The 19,243-nt window shown below is 48.2% G+C and overlaps 7 protein-coding genes across 7 annotated transcripts; 4 read left to right on the top strand and 3 right to left on the bottom strand.

Annotated features, from left to right (window-relative positions):
• Positions 1 to 54: 54 nt before the first annotated feature.
• Positions 55 to 3,431, bottom strand: BHQ10_000748 (uncharacterized protein; the record flags this gene model as incomplete). Its single annotated transcript, XM_040880179.1, has 3 exons — positions 55 to 507; positions 585 to 2,594; positions 2,661 to 3,431. The coding sequence occupies 3 exons, from the start codon at positions 3,429 to 3,431 to the stop codon at positions 55 to 57; spliced, it is 3,234 nt and encodes a 1,077-aa protein (XP_040729253.1).
• A 610-nt stretch (positions 3,432 to 4,041) lies between these two features.
• Positions 4,042 to 5,352, bottom strand: BHQ10_000747 (uncharacterized protein; the record flags this gene model as incomplete). The annotated part of the gene is made up of 6 exons (XM_040880168.1): positions 4,042 to 4,491; positions 4,553 to 4,609; positions 4,668 to 4,745; positions 4,804 to 4,934; positions 4,988 to 5,095; positions 5,157 to 5,352. 6 exons carry the CDS (start codon positions 5,350 to 5,352, stop codon positions 4,042 to 4,044), a joined length of 1,020 nt encoding a protein of 339 aa, XP_040729252.1.
• A 941-nt stretch (positions 5,353 to 6,293) lies between these two features.
• Positions 6,294 to 7,346, top strand: BHQ10_000746 (uncharacterized protein; the record flags this gene model as incomplete). Its single annotated transcript, XM_040880157.1, has 1 exon — positions 6,294 to 7,346. One exon carries the CDS (start codon positions 6,294 to 6,296, stop codon positions 7,344 to 7,346), a length of 1,053 nt encoding a protein of 350 aa, XP_040729251.1.
• A 630-nt stretch (positions 7,347 to 7,976) lies between these two features.
• BHQ10_000745 (uncharacterized protein) lies at positions 7,977 to 8,228 on the top strand (the record flags this gene model as incomplete). The annotated part of the gene is made up of 1 exon (XM_040880146.1): positions 7,977 to 8,228. One exon carries the CDS (start codon positions 7,977 to 7,979, stop codon positions 8,226 to 8,228), a length of 252 nt encoding a protein of 83 aa, XP_040729250.1.
• Positions 8,229 to 8,385: 157 nt separating this feature from the next.
• BHQ10_000744 (uncharacterized protein) lies at positions 8,386 to 9,696 on the top strand (the record flags this gene model as incomplete). Its single annotated transcript, XM_040880135.1, has 1 exon — positions 8,386 to 9,696. One exon carries the CDS (start codon positions 8,386 to 8,388, stop codon positions 9,694 to 9,696), a length of 1,311 nt encoding a protein of 436 aa, XP_040729249.1.
• A 548-nt stretch (positions 9,697 to 10,244) lies between these two features.
• On the top strand, positions 10,245 to 11,393 carry BHQ10_000743 (uncharacterized protein; the record flags this gene model as incomplete). Its single annotated transcript, XM_040880124.1, has 2 exons — positions 10,245 to 10,469; positions 10,524 to 11,393. 2 exons carry the CDS (start codon positions 10,245 to 10,247, stop codon positions 11,391 to 11,393), a joined length of 1,095 nt encoding a protein of 364 aa, XP_040729248.1.
• A 662-nt stretch (positions 11,394 to 12,055) lies between these two features.
• On the bottom strand, positions 12,056 to 19,017 carry BHQ10_000742 (uncharacterized protein; the record flags this gene model as incomplete). The annotated part of the gene is made up of 4 exons (XM_040880113.1): positions 12,056 to 12,547; positions 12,620 to 12,708; positions 12,773 to 13,135; positions 13,197 to 19,017. The coding sequence occupies 4 exons, from the start codon at positions 19,015 to 19,017 to the stop codon at positions 12,056 to 12,058; spliced, it is 6,765 nt and encodes a 2,254-aa protein (XP_040729247.1).
• Between the last annotated feature and the right edge of the window lie 226 nt (positions 19,018 to 19,243).

The raw sequence follows: 19,243 nt of genomic DNA, 5'->3' as shown, positions 1-19,243 counted from the left end.
CAGGAGCAAGTAGAAATAAAGATTGATCACGGCAAAATTCTAACGACAAAAAAGTCAAGAACAAGAAGAGGGATTCGAAGGTTCGACCTGATTTTTGCGTTGGTGAATGAGACCAATACCCCTCCAAAACTGAAGATACCTTCGGATGGTCTCTTCCTGTACCGGACCTGCTCGCCTCAAGGTAGGCGAATACCGTCTAGATGTCTCTGTAGACAGAACTATGCTCCCCCCAGACATCCACTCAAAGTCTTCCTGAAAAAAATCTGCGAGTGCGGCGGCAGGATTGCTTTCATCTACGGGCCGCCGCCTCATTTCCTCTAACCACTCGGCCATAGGCTTACGACGCTGCTTATCCACATCTAACTCTGAGGCTAGAATATCGAGTACCTCGTTCCATGGCTGTCGCACTGGGTTCTCTAAGTGATAGACGAGCTCCAGAGGCTCTGGGTTGAAAATGATTTCTTTCAGCACGGCACTGGCTAGATCAACAGGAAGCCAGGAGAGTGTCTGCAAAGTAAATTTTCAGTCAGCAGGGTAGATTACATGAGATATAAAGGTAGAAAAAAGGAGATTGAAGCGCTTACTCCGCGAATTGCCGGAAGTTGTCCCAGCGTCTCTGACGAAGCAACAAGGCTGGCAAAGTGTTCATCTGCGTTCCAAAATCCCCTTTGAGCACCGGCGATTTGCCCAACACGAATGTAGCCAGCCTCAATCTCGTCATAAAAATCGGCACGCGCTCGTTCAATGATCTTTTCGCAGACCAATTTGGCCTGCGCGTATCCGAGATCGAGCGCTGCCCGAAAGTCCTCTATCGGCGTCTCGGGCACGATTGTCTCTCCAGTAAATTTTCCATACCGTCCAACAACAGATATGGATGAGATGAAGAGAAACCGCATTCTTTTTCTAGAAAGCTGATGACTATTCGCCTCTCTAGCGAGTAGCAAAAGATTCTGTATCACGCGAAACTGAGATTCGTACGAGGATACTTGCATTTTGAAATTCATCGGCCAGGCGTTGTGGACGATGTGAGTGATTCGCTCACATAGCCAGGTATAAACATCCTCAGACAGCCCTAGTTTGGGGGAGTTGGTGTTGGTTCCAAATACGGTAACCTTGGACCATTCTTCCGGGGTGACACTTAGGCCTTTTGATGTAAGGGCCATTACCTGTCGCTCATACGGGTCTTGGCCTGGCTTGGATGGACGATTAAGGCAGACGATGCGACGTACCGCGGGATCTTGAGCGAGGTGAGCTAGGAAATGGGATCCGAGACTACCGGTGCCGCCAGTGAGGAGGACAGTTGCGGCGTTGCGGTCACCATTTACGTGAGGTAGCTGCAGGGAGTAGGTATCGATAAACCCTTCGAGGAAACTACCGTCTATTGATGCCATGGCCTGATCCTGGCATCCCTCTCTCACGGCTTTGGCAAGTTTAGCAACAGACGAATGTTGGTAGACAAAATCCCGGCCGATTGAAACCTTAGAGAGCCCGTCACGTAGAGATGATATAAGTAACCTGCGCAATATGGTTGCCTGGAGGCTATCCATGCCCAGCTCAAAAAAATCCCGTTCATCTGTCAACTCACTATTGTTTGTCCATTTTAGATTGTCGCTAATCAGCTTGCGGAGGTCGTCCTCAAGCGAATCTATTCGGAGAGCCGGAATCGAATAGTCTATAACCGCATCAAGTCTACGGTAGACTTCCGCAATTTCCTTTTCGAAACGCTGGTTGACCTCTCGTCGCAGCACCGTGCCTTTATCAGATCGAGGGAGGCTGCCTGCTTGTACCACGGCAATTGCCTCAGGAGACGAAATGCGAGCGTGGGAGTCCATCTTCTCTCCAGCCTGCTGAATGATTGGCCAGAGAGAGGATTTTAATTTATTCTCCTCTTCGACAGACGAGATTGTAAACGTCGGCTCGATCAACACTCCGATTTCAAATTGGCTGTCCCCGAAAGCTACCGCGGCTTTGACGGCCTCGTTTTGAGCCAGCATGGATTCGAGGATTGTGGGACGGACTTTCTCGCCTGTGGCCAAGCGGATAAGATCATCACTTCGGCCCAACACTGTATACTCATTGTCAGAGTCTGGTGAAGGACGAGGAACAAGGATATCTTGGATTGGAAACCGTTCATTCCAGCCTACTGGCCGTAGACTCAGTTTCCATTGATCTGCCTCATCGCCGATGGCTTCAAGACGAACCTGCAGCGCGTCCTGGATGTCAGTACGCAGTTTGAAATAATGCCAGTCATACTTCGTTTGCGGCACGTATAGAGGAGCCAAAGGCCCTGTTTCGGTAGCGCCATAATGATTGAGGAGCTTCACCCCTGCAGCTGTTAATTTGTCACATATGGTCTCTTTGGGCAATCCGCCTCCGAAAACAACGAAGTGAAGCTCTTTCAGAGCATTGATTCCCTCATTATCTGGTAGGAGAGCGATTTCCTCCAGGATCGATGGCACAGTAAGTAGTGATTTTGCGCCGCTACTTCGCAAGAGCTGTGTTGTTGATGGACCGGTGAAAATGGTGCCTGCTTCTGGAAGGCAGAACGGTTTTCCCACGCCCAATGACAGGCATGGTGGTAGCAGTCCAAATCCCTGTGCGCGGGGACTAGTCAGTCATTTCCTCATCATTATTGATATAGAATTACGGGAACTGCTTACGTGGAATAGCGGAGATGTCGATAGGACTGGTGACAACATTTCTTCCTTGTTCTTGAACTCATGGCAAAGAGCAAAGCTGAGATAATGCCGATGAGAGGTATAGATTGGTTTCGGCAGACCTGTAGTCCCACTAGAGTGCAGTATGAGCACGTTACAGTCCGATTCCGAGACATAGTAATTTTCACGACTGACATTGTTCTGTGAGCTCACAGTCTTAGGTGATGGTGATACTTCTTCTGTCAAAAACTGCTCGTAGGCAGCGGGAAAGTACTTTGACGGCGGAATGGAATCATTCGTATCCCATGACGACAGTGCCTCATCGGCCGTGCCATTCAACCGTGCAGAGACAAGGATCGCGCTTGTCCGCGTGTTTTGCATTAAATGTTTCACGGCTTCCGCACTGAGTCGGGTCGAGAGCAAGACGGTAGGGATCCCTAGACCCATTAATGCAAAAAGGTATAAAACAAGTGTCAGGTCGCTGTCCATGAACAGGCCAACAGGCCGGTCCTTTATGCCATTCTGCATCTGGATCTCCGCCACATTTTCACAGAGCCAGCTTTGGCATCGTAAGATAGCATGCTTCAGTTGTGTATATGTAATGTCTAGTAGCGGTGCATCTCCATCTTTCTGTGCCTGGATGCAGAATCGATGACCTGGGTTCTCTCTAGCGTGGAAGTCGATTAACTCTGGGAGTGATCTCGCGTCGCCCTCGTTTTCACGAAGGCTAATTGTTGGCCATGTGAAGCCTGTCTCAAGCCTATTCATGGCCATCTTATGGATTTTGATCTTGCACTAGTAAATATGGACGGGAAAGTGTAGTAAGTTGTCTAATTCAATCCATGTAATGATTGAGGCTAGTCAATTGATTTTGTCTATATCTCTGCTCATGCTACATAAGTAAAACTCTGATTCTAAGATTCTCTATTACCATTGCGCGTCTGGCTTATTTCCAGTGGGCTGGCGTGGACGACGTACGCGGGTCCCGTGTGGAGCGCGCATTTGGTGACCGACCTTTGACAAGTGTCAAAATGCAGGCAACTAAATATTTTAAACAAAATGAAAGTGGCATGGATGTCCTCGTTTTTGTGATTATTTTCTTCCGTCAGGACCAACATCATGGCACCCCGAGATAGCTGTTGGGAAGCCTGATCTTACGATGCGCAATTTCCAATACATCGCAAGATACCTATATAAATGTAAAGGAAATCGAAATTGTTTAGTTAGTGTAGCAATTGCGGAAGCCATTTATTGAGCTTCACTAACAGTAATTTTCCCGCTTTGACTGTCGAATGATCGTCAAATTTCATAGCTAATGACTAATTCTTGTGTGATTTCTAGCAAGCTTCATCTTGTATTTGATCTGCTTTTTCTGTCTTCATATTTACTTGACAAACGGCTTAAGACTATTCACCGTGTCGACAATACACTCCTTGAAAGGCCGATATGTCACGCCCAAAACCTCTTTGGACTTGGTAGTGTCCCAGTTGTACCATCCTCCAGGCGGGAAATCACCCCCCTTCAAAGCGTCTCCTGTAGGCAACCCATCTCGAAGCTCGGGAAATTCCTCGCTGATAACTTCCGCAATATCTTTATTGGTATACTGGCCGGGAGAAATCAAGAATCGCTGACCCGCTGCCTCGGGTTTCTCGATAGCCAGAGCGTGGGCCAATGCCAGATCGCGGACATCTACCCACACGAATACTCCGGTGAATGGCAAGCCATCCTTTGCTTTACCGAAGGCAATGTCACGGATGCGCTCGTTGGAAGTGTTGAGTCCGTTGAGATCGTTGATATGATGGATTATAGGACCGTAGACCATGGGTGGGTTCATCTAAAAGGTCATTTGTGTTAGATGTTCAGGCCATATTTGATGGTATTTTTGTCTTACTTACACTTGTGAGGGCAAAATTGGGCTTCTCCTTCTCCACAAAATCCCACGCAGCTTTCTCCTATTTAAGGCGTGGTCAGCGGTTATCGAATGTAGGGGATGAAAACTTGTGAGCATACAGAGAAAGCCTTGCTTGCGCGGTAGGCATTAAGGGGGTTAGAAACAGCCTCTTCCCACGTCATATTGTTCCAATCCGCCTTGATCAGGGTCAGCATGGGAAGATATCAGTTTTTCAGATCTCATTAAAGTTGTTACCTCTGTGTAAGTATATGTCTTGGGCTGGGTAAAGTCCATGACTGCAGCACCGGAAGAGGTAACCACCACTCGCTTGACTGCCGGAGCGTTGTTCTTGACGGCCTTGAGGATGCCAACAGTGCCATCGATAGCTAACAGCAATATCATAAGCATGAGGTCTTCAGCATAGACCTTGTGCACGAACCTGGATCAATGAGTTCCTTCTTGACATCCTGGATACGGAAATGAAACGGGCTGGCTGTATGAATCACAGCCTCAAAAGGTGGATCAGAAACGACGGCCTTGTCGAAGGCTAAAGAAGTTAGTCCCCGTTGACCATTGAAATGAAAAAAATAAAAATAAAAAGTAGCTACCATCAGGCGCGGAAACATCGGGCACAATCACAAAGTCCAGGTTTTCCTTTGAGACGGTCGGATGCGACGTCTTGATTTGCTCTGCCTTTTCCTGTGAGCGAACAGTCGTCACGACAGAATGGCCACGTTTGAGTAGCACATCGAGAATATGAGAGGCAATAAAGCCGCTTCCGCCGGTGAGAAGAGTTCGCGTCATAACTGCTGGGCTGGGTATCGGTTCGTGAGAGTGTTCTATTTGCCAATGCTGCGAGGTGTAGATTGTAGCATAAGTTAATTGCTACTCACGAATTGCACGAGCTCTTGATCGTACTTAAATCAAGTCTGCTAAGCACCTGTTGACAAGACGCGGGCCCCGTGATGGCGGGGTTTCTAAGTGAGCTTCCAAGATCCATGGGATAGCTCTAATCCCTGCTCGGTTTTAGGATTATATCCGACCGAAGGAGTAGGACTTAGCATAAAAGCGATCTCTCCAAATACATTTCCCACCTCACACTCAAACAGCCCTTAGGCCATGCAGATATTTCACACATGTATCAATCTAGATATTCTAGACTGATCGAATATAGTACTACTTCGTAGATACTACGTAGAAGTATGTAGATGTGGAGCAGAGATCGTCCGCAGAGGCTCTACTCCCCGCGCCGGCAGCCCCGTTTAGGAACTTTTTCTCCACTTGATCCGAGGGATTCCATACTACGCAGTATTTCCACGTAATACCATACGTATTGAGCGGTAATTATGCATTGTAAATTACGCACCCGGTCTTGGCGTGGAGATTATGTCATTGGGCCCGCGTGTATCCTCCCAGTTCAAGAATCCTTCATGCTCATTAGACCGACTTTCAAACTCGTGTTATATTGCTCTTGAAAAAAGCAATTGCAGCTCTTTTCGAAATCTTACTCTCGAATTTCTCTAAGGAGAAAGAAAACCAACAGATCCGATGACGTATATATTCTCGATACCATGTAGTGTAAGGTGTAAGCACACCGACGCAACATACGCGGGTCCAGGGTTCTTCTCTGGGGAGAGACTCAAAAATGCCCATAATCTAATCAACAATTCTGGACCATAGTAGTGTTCTTCGATCAGCGGGCAAGCACCCTAAGGTAACTATTTCCCCATCGTCCTGTCCTCATCATGTCCCCCAGCGTCATTGTCGCCGAAGAAAGTACCACGACCGCTGGCACTGCAGTGAGCAAGGCGACGACCAGAATCGACAGCGGCGACATCTTTGAAATCCCCACTGTGGACATCTCAGCCTTTTTGACAGACCCAGACTCCCCGGAGGCTCAAGCCATCGTTCCCATCGTGCGGTCTGCTTGCCGCTCGACAGGTTTCTTTCAGATCACCGGCCATGGCATTAGCAAGGATCTGCAACAGTCGGTGTTTACCGGAGCAAAGAAATTCTTCTCCCTCCCCTTCGAGACTAAAAAGGCCCTAGATGCTCACTCAAATCAGGGTCTTAGAGGCTACGATGTACTGGCCTCACAGTCTTACGAGGATGGCGTCCTACCTGACCTCAAAGAAGGCTTCTTTACAGGGCTAGACTTGCCGAAAGATGATCCGCGGGTGCAAGCTCGACGTTTTCTCATGGGAAGCAATGTCTGGCCTGATACATCCTTGCTTCCCAAGGATGACTTTTGCAAGCCTGCTGAAGAGTACCATGCGGCGCTGATGAAGCTATCTATCAGTGTCTTGAAACTCATCGAGCGCACGCTCCCGTATGGCTCAGGGATATTTGACAACTTCATCGCCAATGATCCCATCGCACCGATGCGCGTGCTACATTACCCGCCAGCGCGTCCAGAGGATGAGAAAAACGGCAAGACGCAATACGGTGCCAGCGCACATACCGATTTCGGCGCCATAACTCTGCTTCTTCAGGAGGAGAGCCCAGGGTTGGAGGTCCTGGATTCCAGAACGGGCGAATGGAAACCCGTGCCACCGAATCCAGACGTGTATGTTGTCAACATTGGCGACATGCTTAGTTTTTGGACCAAGAATGAGTATAAGAGCAGTGTACACCGCGTTATCAACCGCGAGCCGGGAGACCGATATAGTATTGTGTTCTTTTTTGATGGAAATGGTGATACAAAGTTGTCTCCGCTGGATGGGTCGGAGGAGGACAATCCGCTGACGGTGGAACAGCATATGATCCGTAGGGTTGTGGAGAGCTACGGCAAGAAGTGAAATGTAGGCAGTACTTGGAAACAAGGAATTGATAGCACAGTGCATTTATTTGACTGCGAACAATGACTACTTTCTCTCCTAATGAGATTGATATTTGCACTTCTAGTCCCAAGAGTAGTAATAGCCGACAAGCCTTTGTCAACATTTTGACGACCATTGTATAAATTATTTTCAATAGTCTTTTTCTAGAGATGGGATATTCAACTTCCATTGAGCTAGAAACATTGCTGTTCAATTATTTCTAGCATGGGATTGGTATATTAGCCCTGATAAACATAACCCTAATGACCCTAGTGGAACAGACAAAGAAATGAGCGAAAGGTTAGGGACCAAAAATAAAGATAAAAGAAGACCGAAAGCAACGGAATAACGGCCGAAACGGAGATAAGTAACGGCATAATTCCCATCTAAAACCGGCGCAATGGCTTGCCAGCCTCGTACTTGTCAACAATGCATATGCGCCTGGCAAATAATAGGGTGGCGCACGAATCCCGGGGATTTAGCGAACCACGCGGGTCCTGAAGTATAACAATATTACTAGTGAAAATGGAATCACCTTAGGGCAAGTGTTCTAGAATTAAACATCATCTGTTCAAGGTTGGATATCATTTGCAAACAAAGTTCAAAGATATGTCCGAAAAAGTTGCATCAGACACCGAACTGGGCGATGTTACAGCACCGACTCCCACCAGGTCAATTCAGGGTCTGCGATGGTTTCTCGTGGTGCTGGCTATTCTGTCTTCAACCTTCTTCTACGGCCTGGACAACACAGTTGTGGCAGATATCCAGCCGACTGTGGTTCAGAGATTCGACGCCATCGACAGACTTCCTTGGATCTCTGTCACATTTCTGATCGGAGCAGCAACCACAAACTTCTTCTGATAAGTGTTGCAATACCGGTTAAAGTTTTCAATGTGCTGACCGTGGCTTTGTGAGATGTACGGGTCAAGTATATAGTCTATTCGATGTTAAATGGACCTACATCGTCTGCGTTGCACTATTCGAGCTGGGCTCTGCGGTGTGCGGTGCTGCGCCAACCATGACTGCCTTTCTTGTGGGACGCACGATCTGCGGTCTTGGAGGGTCCGGAATGTATACAGGGGTGATGATGATGCTCAGCTTCCTCACAACACCCGAGGAACGCCCTGCATATCTGGGATTGACCGGACTCACATGGGGCCTAGGGACAGTACTCGGCCCAATTATCGGCGGCGCGTTCGCACTGAATGTAAGCTGGAGATGGGCGCTGTACATTAATTTGATATTTGGCGCGGTCGCTGCCCCGGTATATTTTCTTATGATTCCGGAATTGCAAACCGCGAAAGGATCGATCATCTCCCGGTGGAAGAAGGTCGACTTTCTAGGGACAATCTTGATTGTCGGTATGCTCATCTCATGTCTCATGGCAATCAACTTTGGAGGAATCCTATATCCCTGGGATAGCGGTCAAATCATCGCGCTCTTCGTTGTAGCTGGAGTTCTGGCAGTCGTCTTTGGTGTTCAACAAGCCTTGTGCATCGGAACCAGCACTGAGTATCGATCCTTCCCAGTCCAATTCTTGCGTAACCCGCAAGTCCTGCTAATATTTGCGGCGGAAATCTGTGCAATAACACTCACCTTCATACCAATATATTTCCTGCCGCTGTTTTTCCAGCTTGTCCAGACTGATACCGCTCTCCAGTCGGGAATCAAGTGTTTCCCCTTGGTCATATTCCTGGTAGTCACTATCGTCGGTAATGGCATGGTTACGGCACGTTACCCTTGGTTTCAGCCTTGGTTCCTTGTGGGTTCCATATTCGGTCTGACAGGCGCCGTGCTTCTGTATTGCACGGATGAAACAACCAGTGATGCACGGATCTACGGCTACTCGGTCCTCATCGGCTTCGGTGCAGGTTGTTTCGTGACATTATGTTTTGCCACCGCACAAACCCAAGTGAAAATAGCGGAGATTCCACATGCCGTGGCTTTCATGGCCTTTGCGCAACAGGGTGGTGCCGCACTCACCTTGGCCGTTTCCAATAGCGTGTTTTTGAACGTCGCGATCCGGAAAATCAGCGAAATTTTACCAGATGAGCCACGGTCCGGTATTCAGAGAATTCTATCTGGGCTAGGTTCGGATATTCTTTCGTCCCTTAGCAAGACTGACAGATATCGAGTCTCTCAGGCTGTTGCTGCTAGCCTCAGCAATGCATACATTGTAACCATTATCTGCGGTGCTCTTGCAGTTATCCTTTCATTGTTTATTGTAAGAGACAGGGATTGGGAGAAACAAGCAAGACTCGCGGTTGGAAAAGTGCTCGGCCGACCAAAAGAAACCGATCGAGAGGAAGAGCTGGGTATACACAAATGAAAGGCAAATTGTATCCAGCCACGAAGTACTCAATCTGGGGGTGGTTGAGGGATGGAGTTTCAGGGAGTCTTGTTACAGTACTTGAGAAAGATAGATTAGCCTAGAATTGGTCTACATATTAAATATTAAGATTATCAGTAAGTCTCATTCAATTCCAGAACAAGGAAATAATAGCCTTTCATTGGCAGTGGTCCACATGCACACTAATATCTGCACAATGGAAAATTTCCATCCACACTACCAAGTAGTTGACTGGACTTTGTTGGCATTCTTGCGGCATCGGTTTCCATACGTCGCTTCTCATCGGATGTCTGCCCAAAGCGGCCAAAGACACAAGCTTGTATTCTTGATAGGTTGTTCCTAAGAGGCCACGGCTCTTTTCTCAATTCCCACGCTCGGGTCCGCTCCCCTAACTATGGCACGCGGGTCCATTCACGGAGTATTAGGTGAAGATTTACAAAAAGGGTAGAGTTACAAAAATTCAATCAAGGAGAGTTCGTAATGAGAGAATAAGAGGATATTGAAGAAATCCAGCGTGATACAGAACAATGGCTACTCTAACAGAAATTGCTCAAAATATCCTCGAAAGTGCTCGTGCGCTTGACGAGTACACTGCATCTCAGGGACTAGAGCCCACGTCCTTCACCCAGCACAATCTACCAACGCTATCCGGCGATTTAGAGGTAGTCCGAAAAAAACTCGTAGATTCAACGACCGAGCTAAAAGCTCTAGTTCAAGGTCCCATCGGCCAGCTCTACGATGTTTTGTTTGCAGTATGTGTGCAGATTCTGTTCAAGCGAGTCACTAAACACCGCTGACTTTCTCAGTTTACAGATCTAATGAGCATTCGCTTCATCTACCGACATAATGTCCCGCACTATGTTCCCCTGGAAGGCGACATCTCCATCCAAGATCTCGCCGAGAAGACCAAGCTAGATCCGATCCGACTCCGGCGATACCTCCAGCATACTATGATGTATCGCGTCTTTGTTGAGTCTCGCCCGGGATTTGTTGCCCACTCCTCGGTCTCCCGTCTCCTCAAAGTCAATCCCGCAGCTCTAGATACCGTGGGTTTCCTTGTCGAAGAACTCGCGCCAGCAGGGACCAAGGTCGTCGAAGCCGAGGCCAAATGGCCGAACTCGGCAGAACCGAACGAGACGGGGTTCAACGTCGAATTCAATACCGCCGATTCATTCTATCTAGAAATTGCGAAGACGAGTGAGCGAGCAAGACGCTTTGGTGCTGCCATGCGCTTCATGACTAGCGGAACCTTTTACGATATCTCTCATCTTATTCGAGGTTATGACTGGAAGTCCCTGGATGTGCCTGGTAGCATCGTTGTAGATGTTGGAGGTGGTCAAGGGGGTGTAAGCCAAGCTCTTGCTGGCGCAACTTCTAATACACGCTTTGTTGTCCAGGATCTCGAGGGCACGGTCCTTGAAGGCCAACGCATTCTGCCTCAGCATCTGCAGGAGCGTGTCAGCTTTCAAGCTCATGATTTCTTCACGCCGCAGCCCGTAAAGCACGCCGACGTCTACTTCTTCCGTTATATTCTGCACAATTGGGCAGACAAGTATGCCACTGAAATCTTGCGAAACTTGATCCCGGCAATGAAAGCGGGATCGCGTGTAATAATCTACGAGTTTCTTTTACCCGATGTCTCCCAGCCGGAATGGACTAAGAAACAGTGGCGGTAAGAAATTTCCTCCAGCACTCCCTGGATTTAAGACAAGCGTTGACTGTAGATTGCTAGGAATCTCGATATGATTCAAATGTTGGGCTGGAATTCTCTAGAACGTACGGAATCTGACTGGAAGTCTCTTTTCGCATCGGTTGACCCCCGTTTGGAATTTGTTGGGACAAAGACTCCTGACGGAAGCATAGTCTCTCTGATTGAGGCTGTTTGGCGACCATAGATAGCTTTCTCTCTCTTAATTTCAAATGAGTTTTAAATGCAGTAATTTCGGTATTTTCCTTAGAAAACCAAAGAAGCAGAGCGTTGCACCAGAAATGATGGATCTATAAACATTTTCTTCAGATACACATTAGAAGCCGAATTGGACGTACTCGGACATTCATAACGAAATGAATAGCTATTTTCGATAAAACAAATATCATGCCTATATGATGACATTACTAGAGTTATCAGCTTGTTTGAGAGATAAATCTCCATCGGCTTCATCCGTGTACAGTATGGCGAGGGGAAAGTGCAGAATTCTGATACAGTATTCTATTAGACAAGCTATGAACAATTTTTACATGGGTGTGGTATAAGAATATAGCAGCGGCAATATAGTAAGTAAATACAAAGCTTATAATCAAATGGCAGCGAACTAAATAAAGCCAAAGGCTCATCTATCTATTGCTTTGATGCAATACCTAGGTGCCGGAAAATAAAGTCAAAAGCCTCCAGTATTCGCTCCCACTTCTTTCCATCTCCATCACTGAACAAATCAAAGAGATGCGGCTGGCCTTCCAGCACTGAGATACCTGCATCCACGCCAGCCGCAACAAGTGCCTCATAAGTCCGCTGCGACTGCTGCCACGGGATTAGATCGTCTTCAGTCCCGTGCACAAGGTACGTTGGCGAATGGACCTCGTTCTTCACAATGTGGGCGAGAGGACTGAACCTGGCGATCTGCTCCGAAGACGGTTGCGGGAGACGAGCTATTTGCTTCTGTTCTTCAGTAGACAGTTTACGAGAGGCATCCTTGGACGGTAAGCCATTGGCAAGTACTGGAAGCATTTGGCCACGCCAATTCATGTGGAGGATGATCCTAGATCGTGGGTCTGACGGGCACATCCATCCTCCAGTTGCCCGCTTAGAAGGTGGCACATTGTAGCTTGTGATCTAATGTGCGCCGTTAGTCAAAATTAACAAACATGCATGCAAAAAAATTAGGAAAGAGGATTCAAAGCTTACGGGCTGGTTATACACTCCTTCTAGAAGATCATAATCTTCATTCTGGGCCTCAGCCTCGGACTTATTGGGGAAGTTGGGTGCTTGCCAGCCTTGGGTTCAGATTAGTATTATATTTCTCCGCACCTGCAAAGAGAATTATTGCAGAACACTTACAGGGATCCTCGTAATCGGTAGGACAGTAAAATGAAAGAATCGCGTCTGGAGCTTTGACTTCTGGAGTCCATCCGAGCGTCAAAGCCAACGTGCCACCAGTGGACCAGCCAACCACAGCTACACGGCTGTCATCAATTTGTAAGTAAGGTGATGCGGACAGCTTCAGAGAAGACAGCTGCGTTCGCGCCCAAACGAAGGCTTCCCGGACATCACGCATCGGGCCGTCGACAATATTCACCTCAGGACATAGCCGATAGTCCACACTAACTGGAAGAATGCCATGACGGATTAGATGTTGTACTTGCTTTGTTCGAATGTCTTTCCTTGAAAGCATGACGTGTCCACCTCCATGGATCAACAAGGCTAGTGAGTGAGTCAGCTTACTGAGTCGATCAATACAGGAAAGCCATTAGATAGTACATACCAATAGGCCATTTTTTTAGTGAAGATAACCCCGACGTGCCCGTAATCGAAGACGATGACGGGTGGTAAATATCGGCACGCAGTATCACACCATCCGGAGTTGTGTTGAAAGCCACGGTTTCAATCTCGGTTTCATCTCTCTTTCTTTCAATCCATGACGCTGTACGGGGCGGTTCAGTCGCTTTGTTGGTAAAGCCAGTGATAATACGCACGGTGTTGGACTCCAGGCTCGGGCCCTCGGTCATTGCCACGTGTTGAAATCCAACGTTCCGCATGCAACGCTCCCAGAAGGCTTCATCGGCAAGAACGTGCTGGCGGCCATCATTAAATAACCACCAACCTTCTAAGAGACCAAAGACAAGATCAAACCAAAACATATTCTTGGTAAACTCGACCAGAGAAACAAACCCTCCAGGTCGCAACATCTGGTAGATATGGCTGAGGGAGTTCGGTAAGTTGCTTGTTGCGTGAATGCAGTTGGTGGAAAGGATGGTATCGAAGGACCTGAAGAATTTCTGGGGAATGTCCTTTTCTATATCCAGCACCTGAAACTCCATACAGTCATCATATTTGGAGAACTTGCGCCTGCCAGCAGCGACTAGTGACGTTGATATGTCGGTGAAGGTATAGTGGAATGATATTCCGGAGCGTACGAGGGTATCGACTACCCACTTCGTTGTTGAGCCCGTCCCTGCGCCTAGTTCCAAAATCCGAACGGGGGATGAACGATTACTAAGTGCTTGTTTGAGGAACTTGGCCAATAGTTGACTCATAGCCCGATACATTGGCCCATTGCTGTAAACCTCTTCCAACAGCTCCTTATTCTTTTTGGTTCCGAACAGTAATTGAAGGGGGTCTCGCTCGCCACTAACAAGCTTTGCCATAATCGAGCCACACAGATGGAGTAGCTCGTGCTCCTTAGCGTGCTGTGGGTGAGCGCGGATAATCTCCGAGTAAATTTCTGCAGAGGTTTCCGAATCAAGGGGCTTTTCAGAGCGGATATAATCCTTGCCTGTATAGTCTGCAACCTGTCCGTCTCGCAAAACTTCATAGAATACGCCGCGGAGACGGTCGTGCTTGGGCAAGATGGGTAGTAGTGGGATAGTCTGGCCCGGTTGAAGTGCATCCAGCGGGCAACCTAGATCACGGAAGGTTTCGACAACATACGCGAGTACAAGTCGTGCCTGTGTCGGGTAGACATTCTTCCAGAACCCTATGAATCCCAGTTCCTTCGCATATTGGTCATAGTCGAACTGAATCTTTTCAAAAGCTTGTATGGAGTTGCACCCACTATCCGGGAGTGAGATCTGCTCATAGTCGGTATCGGTACCCGCTGGGGTAGAAGTTCCCAAGCTCTCAGTTCCTGAGCTAGATAATATAGAGGATGGGAGTAGTGGCTTTTCGCTCCCATTGCCCCTTCCAAAGACCATGTCGACTAGGTCGCCAAAGTTGGACTCTGTAGTAAGTAGGGTTACGTCAATCCTTACACCAAAAGAACGCTCAATATCACTTGCGAGTTCCATGCAGAGGAGCGAATCGAGCCCCTGATCAGCCAAGTTTGTTGTTCGAACGAAGTTGCTTGCCGGGACCTCTAAATGGCTTGCAACCAATTGAGCTAATTGCAGCCGAAGACTTTCGTCTCTCTTAGAATCTGCGCGGACCGTATTGGGAACCGCAGGCGCGATATCGGAAAGAACCACTAGATTTGGCGAATCATCTTTTTCGACAATCTCCTCTTCTTCATCGGCGCTGTTTCCACGAGCACCCCTACGCGCAAGATAGGTACTAAGAGATTTAAATGTCACAAGATCTTGCAAATCTTCCTGTGGGATGCTGATGCTGAAGGTAGTACTAATCTCGGAGACTATTTCTGTGATCATCAATGAATCAATACCGAGATCTTCGAGTGTTGCTTGACCACTGAATTCCTCCTCGGGAACATCTGTAATCCTAGAGAGCAGCTGTCGGAGTTCTTTATCTATATTTGGCGTCTTATTTTTTCGTACCACCCTGGCCTTGGTGGCAGATGAAGACGGTGCTGTAGGCGATTGGGTACTAGCAAAAGGACTTTCGGAGAATGGTGCTGTGACTGGAACAGGTAGTACCGATGCAGTGGTGATTGTGGTCGTTGCCGCTGCGGTGGTAGATATGCTCGAGTTATTAGCTCTCGATAATACCCTGCTAAGCGAGTTGATGAGAACTCTGCTAAACTGAGCGCCGACCACCGTCAAAACAAGCTCTCCGGTTGTAGCATCAAAAACGTAAACATCATTCTCAACTTGCTTGTCGTTGATAACGTTCAAATTCGAAAACACCCCCCAGCAACCATGTCCAGGTTGTGATGAAGACGTAAAGAAACTTGGACTTATTGATAGTCGATCAACTTTGGTACACACGTAAACATCCGTGTCCGCACAGTCTCTTAGACTATTAACGTGCAGTCCAGATACTTGTAAGAAGTTATCCAAGGCCAGTGGATTACAGACCTGTTCTGCGGCCCACGACAACGGCGGATTGCGAAGTACGACATTTGCAGCAACTTGACCGGATTTAGCCACGACGTGTGAAACTCCCTTGTAGTAGTCGTCATACTGGACAACCCGATTAAATACCTTGTAAATGAGAGCACCATGCATAGCCTCTCCATCTTCCTGGGAAAGAAATTCCTTGATCCGGCTATAGGGAAGTAGTCGCGCAGTTCGATCAAACTCAGCCTTTACACTATTGTTATCGCTGGCAATGGTGACAGCTCCGGTCGCATGCACGGCTAGGTCCTGTTTTGGTGCATTGAGCGGCTGCGAGACAAAGGAAAATGACCAATTATTGTTGGTTTGCTGTTCGAGCTGCAGAGCCAAATCCCCATCCTGGCTCAATCCCAAGGGTGCAATAATCTCCAGAGAGTGAAATGCAGACACTTCACCAAGCCCCAGAATTTTCATCGCCCGGGCGACCAGCTCGATGTAGAGTGGCGCAGGACACAGAGGATTGTTGAGGACAGCATGGCCTTCAACTACTCTGTGCCATTCATCGGTGCGAGGATTGACACGAATTCTAGCAGTTTGCCGATTAGCATCGAGCCACATGGGAGAGAAAAGAAGTTGGTTATTGTGGTTATCCTTGTCTGTGTCCTGTAAAATAGCGGCTGGGGKAGCGACAGGCTTGGCCTCCACCCACTCCAGCCAGTGCCGGGTTTTCTCAAATGGGAAAGGTGGTAGGCTGAGATGCGTATAAGAAACCCTCTCAGAACGATGAAATGGCCAAAATTGAATTCGATGATGGCCATTACGCCATAGTTGGACTGTAGCATCAGCCAAAGACCCAATAGCGCCAGGGCTGCTAAGATTAAGGGGAATGAAACTGTGGCTTTGCACGTCGTCGCCTACAGCACGGCGTGCCATACTTGTGATAGATGAGTTAGATCCTGCTTCGAGCCAGATACATGACCCAAGACGGGATACAATGCGACTAATTGCCTGTCCTAAGTATACCGGAATACGGGTATGTTGCGCAATCAGCTGTGGGGTGGGAGCGGACCAGGATGATCCATCCGAGCATGCTTCAAATGGAATCTGCGGAGAGCAGTAAGTCAGGGTTTCTGCGAGAGATTCCAGGGCCGGTAATATAGCGTCAGTGAAGCGGGAATGGAAGCCATGTGTTACGTTCAACTTCTTATACTTCACAGCTGAGGAAACCCGCAGTTTGTCGATTAGTCCATCGATGGCGACATTGGAGCCAACGACAACGTGGCTTTTCGGTCCGTTGAAGCATGCAATTTCTAGCTTGTCATTTGGTGATGAGGTTGCGATAAGCTCTTGCGTAGTTTTGAGGTCAGCGTCTAGAGCGACCATCTCTCCGCGCTCGGGTCCCCATCCCTGTTGCATCAGCGCAGCACGGCCGTGGACTAGCTTCAAACCGTCCTCGAGAGATAGGATGCCTGCGACAGTCATTCCAACGAGCTGACCAAATGAATGGCCCACGATATAGTCAACACGCAAACCGGAATCCATCCAGGTTTTGGCGGAGGCGTACTGCACGGCAAACTGCATTGTCTGAAGACCAACGATATCATCACGCGGGTTGGACTCAAAAATGCCGGGGTAGATGCTATTGCTACCGAGTGATTTCAGAATTCGATCACATTCGTCAAGATAAGACCGAAACAGTCCGGACGCCTCTGTCACGGCCGGGTTGAGTCCGACGGATCGATTAGTTTGGCCCCCAAATGCGAGTACAATTGGCTTGGGGTCTACCACAGCTGTCTGCGCAGGAGCAGAATCAGGCACAGATGACAAAATGCGGAGCTGATCGTCAAGTTCAGACATGCTAGACACGGTAGTTGCCACTATATTCGACAGAGATCTATTTTGTCGATCTCCTAGGTTAAATGCAAAATCCGCCAGGGTGTTCCTGGTCAATGAAGGAGGCAAGTGGTTGATATACGTGCGTAATTTTGAGGCTAGCTCACTGAGACTTTGGGGAGAGTGTGCCGAGAGAAAGACGGGATAGCGAGCCTGAATCGCTAGTGAAGAAGACTTCTTCTGTGTGGATAATTTGGGAGCTTCCTTGACTATCACGGCTGCGATACTCCCGCCAGCACCGTAGTTGTTGATGCAAGCAATCAATGTCTTGGCAGTCCACGGTACAGAGGATGTAGGAATCATCAAGTTTGGTTCTAAGGTGATCTTCGGGTTCAATTGCTTGAAGCTGCCTTGTCTTGGTATCACACGTCGCTCCATCATCAACAATGTTTTAATAAGGCCGGCCACGCCTGATGCACCTTCGGTATGGCCAATGTTGCCCTTCACTGAAGCAAAGTGAAAAGGCTGCTCACGTTGGCCCTGGCAGCCAAATACCTCGCGAATACCATCATATTCTTGTGGATCGCCGATCCTCGTCCCAGTGCCGTGGGCTTCCAGATAGGTCACTTCTTCCGGAGACACATTCGCTTGCTTGAGGACTCTACGGTATAAAGAGGTCTGTGAAGGGCTATATGGCACAGTGATTGGAACGAGATTACTGCTTTGAGCAACAGCATTAGAGAGTATCACGCCTAGAATGTTATCATTGTCGGCCAAGGCATTCGACAACTTCTTTAACACTACCAAACCAATACCCTCCCCGCGGCAGTACCCGTCTGCATCCGCATCAAATGACTTTGTCGGCCCTGTTGGGCTCAAGAATGAGGCTCCGGACAGGTTTTGAAAGAAATATGGACTTGTGAAAAGGGAAACGCCGCCAGCGATGGCGCTGTAACAATTACCGAGCTGAACCGCGTTGCAGGCAGCATCAATAGCCACCATAGAAGATGAGCACGCTGTGTCAACGGACACAGAGGGGCCCGTCCAGCCAAAGTAGTGACTGATTTTCCCCGTCAAAAATGCACGAAGGGTGCCTAGTGTTGAAAATGCATTTGGTGGATGTGCTGCCACATTATCATTATAATCGGATGCGCAGACACCGACATAGCAACCGACATCTGTACGTGGTTCGACTGGGCCAAAATAACCCGAGGATTCAAGTGCTTGATAGGCAACCTGTAGCAAAAGACGTTGCTGTGGGTCCATCGAGGCGGCTTCACGACTGGACTTGCGGAAGAATTTGTGATCAAAGGCATCAATGTCGGAAATCCAGTTGCCGTTGTAAATAGATTTCTCCTGATGCCGTCGATTTTCTGTCGTGGCGAAGCGACTCTCGGGTGCCGATTCACACATAGACTTGCCCTCGTCCAGCAGCTGCCAGTAGTCATCTAACGAATCTGCGCCAGGGAATTTACAAGCCATGCCGATGACAGCGACGGCATTTTCTGGGTAACCGTCAACCATCTTGGTGGTGAGTTGATCGTCAATCCTTTTTCCGGTCGTTGAAGAGTTCGGATAGAGCGTTGAGATGTTTGGTGGAGAGAATTTGAAGACAGTCAATGAGAGTTCTTGTGTTTTATGCATATTTACTTTCGTTCAATATGTAAATGCTTCAAATGTTTGCAAATGCATGTCGATTGCTGCGCGGGTCCCCTCTTGGGGTTAGGCAAGTCGTCCGATGCAGCGCCAG

This window comes from Talaromyces amestolkiae (assembly GCF_001896365.1).
Source record: "Talaromyces amestolkiae strain CIB chromosome Unknown scaffold1.1, whole genome shotgun sequence".
Classification (NCBI taxonomy): Eukaryota; Fungi; Ascomycota; class Eurotiomycetes; order Eurotiales; family Trichocomaceae; genus Talaromyces; species Talaromyces amestolkiae.
Note: the sequence above shows the minus strand (reverse complement) of the source record. Positions and strands in the feature narration are given on the sequence as shown.